We start from the raw sequence: 2,747 nt of genomic DNA on the forward strand, positions 1-2,747 counted from the left end.
CGCGTGGAAAAGGGCCTCAAACCCATGGCTTTCGGCAGCGACGAGCTGGCGCAAGAGCACAAAGAGCGCTTCCAAGGCGGGGCCCTGAAGCAGGGCGCTCGCAGACAAGAGCAGCGCGTTGGGCAACACCTTGGTCACGACCACAGCGTCCGAGGCTGCCGACGGCGACGTCGTAAGAATGGCCGAGACGAGCGTCAACGAGAGCTGGCTCAGTTGCAAGTCCGAGTCCGAAATCAAGGCCGACGCTTCTTGAATCGTGTCACAGAGGCTCGCAGCAGCCACCGACGCACCCTTGCTTTGAACCAAGGCGATGAGCGTATCCAACGCCGTCTGCTTGAGCGTGCGCGACTGCTGGCGCAAAAGCTGCGAGAGGCAGACAATGGCGTCCGTCAATATGATCGAGAGGTCCAGCGGCAGCGGCGAGCGGGCGATCGTCGACAACGACTTCATGGCAGCAATGCGAGTGATTTCGTTTTGCATGCGCTCGAGAATCATGGGCAGCACCGCGTTGAGGTCGTCACTGCTCAGATGATCGCCTATAAAACATCAGAAATATGAAGCCAATCGTCAAGCATAGGGTTTACCGATCGTGGAGATGATAAGGCCCATGCTCGCGATAGCGCCATCCTTGATCTCTTGATCAATGTCGTACGCCTTGAGGCGCGGGAGCACCGCGTTGAAGAGGGGCTGTACAAAGACCGCCATGTCTTGGGCCAACACCGCGCCAGTCGATGGACGGATAACGTGCACGATCGTGCCAACGAGGGAGAGCGACTTGGCAACAATTTTGTACCACTCGTCGTTGGCATTGGCGACAGCCAAATGAACAATCGCCTTCATGTGCTTTGTGAAGAGCGACGGCTCGTGGGTGGCCATGAGCTGGCGCAAAAAGATGAGTGCGTCGAGTTTGAGGCTCGAGTTGCGGTCCTCGAGGGCCTTCAAAATGTTCGGCATCAACGAGTCCATGAAGGGACCCAACTGGCCTTCTTCCACCTGGGCGAGCTCGCGCAGCATACCGAAGACGGCGCATCGCGTGGCCACCGAAATTTTGGGGCCAAGCTGCTTGTTCGCGGCGCCCAAGATCGTACCAACACGCGTGTGGAGCTGGCCACCGCACGAGCGCTGGCGGACAAGCGCGGGATGGCCACCAGCTTCGGGGTTGCCCGAGCTCACGGGCGCCAAATGCACAAGCGTGACGCGCAGGAGGTCCGAGAAGACCGAGAAAACGTCGATGCGGACGCTCTCTTCCCGCTCCTTGAAACGCGAGACAAGCGGCTCGCTGCATTCGGCGTAGATGTCGTCGAGGAGCTCCGGGCGCGTGGTGATAACGGCCGACATGACGCGAAGCGCAGCACGGCGCACCTTCCAGCTCGCGTCATCGTCGTCGCTGTAATCATTGTCCTCGGGTTCGCTGTACTGCTCTTCATCGTCCATGTCCTCGTCCATGTCTTCGTTCTCCGAGTCATACATGTAGTTCGGGTCGTACTTCGTGAACTTCATGGCCGTGGCAATGATGTTCTTGACGTGTACCGTGATCTCCGCGTGGCAGCGCAGCAAGAACGACTCTAGGCCCTGGAAGCAATTCTCGCGAAGCTCGTTCGAGACGTCGTTTTGCATCGATTCGTCGTCTGGGGAGCCGCAAAACGTCAAGAAGAGCGGGACAATCACGGGGAGATGACGGCCGAGACGATGTCCCACCGAGCGCGAGAGCGTACCGATCGTCTGGATCAGCGTGCGCTTGTCCGCTTCGTGGTTGTTTTCGACGCTTTGGAGCAAGTGTTCGACCAAACGGTGCAGAAGAGCGTCGGCTGCGACAACACCCAGCGCACCAAGGCACGACGTCACGCGCTTGCGCACAAAGGCTCGTTCATCGCTGAGCTCCTTTAGAAGAAGGTCCATGATGGCCACATGCTCGGACTGGAAGTCGGCGCCGAAGCGCTTCAAGAGTTCCGTCAAGATGTCCAGCGTCTCCGACTTGATGGCCTGGTCTGCGTAATGCGAGATACCGTTGAGGAGGCGACCGCAGAGCGCCGTCGAGATCGACGCACCAGTCTTCTGCGAAACGTCCGTCAAGATGGTCTTGAGGCCGATCGAGTAGATGTCACGGAGCTCGGGCTTGCCCGTAAAGATCAAGTCGCAAAGCTTCTCGCAGATGTCGCCAACTTGCTTCTCCTGGACCTTCGTCACAAGGATACCCAAACTACAAGGCGCATGAGTCCATGAGCACGCAATTTCAAGGCGCGTACCATTTCACAGCGATCGACTGCACGTCGTTGGACTTATCATCCAGCTGCTTGAGGACCGCAGCGCAGATCCTACGCTTCATGAGCATCGACAAGCTACGTGGAGAAAGGTGCGTACTTGCGCTCAAGGTCCGGGCCAAGCTCAATGTCGTTCTGGAGCTCGTTGCAGAGGTCCGAGGTCGCCATGTAGCGCTCATCCTTGTCGAAGTCCGTCGTCTACCTCGGTGCGTGAGCCTCATGTAGGATGGAAGGGAGGGGCTCCATGCAGGGGTGTCTTTTCCGCAGGGAGATGGACGAGGAAGCGGACCTTTTCCAAGAGCGCGGTGAAGACGGTCGTGCCACGCATCCTTCGGGGCCGGCGATTTTGGGAAATGGAGACAAGGATCCGGGTTGTGAAATCCTAGTCCTAAACGAGGACTCAAAGTGTGGTGGGGACAAGCTTGCCTTTTTCTGAGTGAAGGTCGGCTGCAATGCCTAATTAGGCACAGCACCGATGTGCAAGGA

At 58.2% G+C, this 2,747-nt stretch overlaps 1 protein-coding gene across 1 annotated transcript; it reads right to left on the bottom strand.

Moving 5' to 3' along the window:
- Positions 1 to 22: 22 nt before the first annotated feature.
- On the bottom strand, positions 23 to 2,429 carry SPRG_18016 (hypothetical protein; the record flags this gene model as incomplete). Its single annotated transcript, XM_012357444.1, has 4 exons — positions 23 to 536; positions 585 to 2,200; positions 2,247 to 2,315; positions 2,362 to 2,429. Coding segments are annotated over 4 exons (2,267 nt in total), but the record flags the coding sequence as incomplete, so codon positions are not given.
- Positions 2,430 to 2,747: the final 318 nt, after the last annotated feature.

Source organism: Saprolegnia parasitica (genome assembly GCF_000151545.1).
Source record: "Saprolegnia parasitica CBS 223.65 unplaced genomic scaffold supercont2.922, whole genome shotgun sequence".
Classification (NCBI taxonomy): domain Eukaryota; phylum Oomycota; class Saprolegniomycetes; order Saprolegniales; family Saprolegniaceae; genus Saprolegnia; species Saprolegnia parasitica.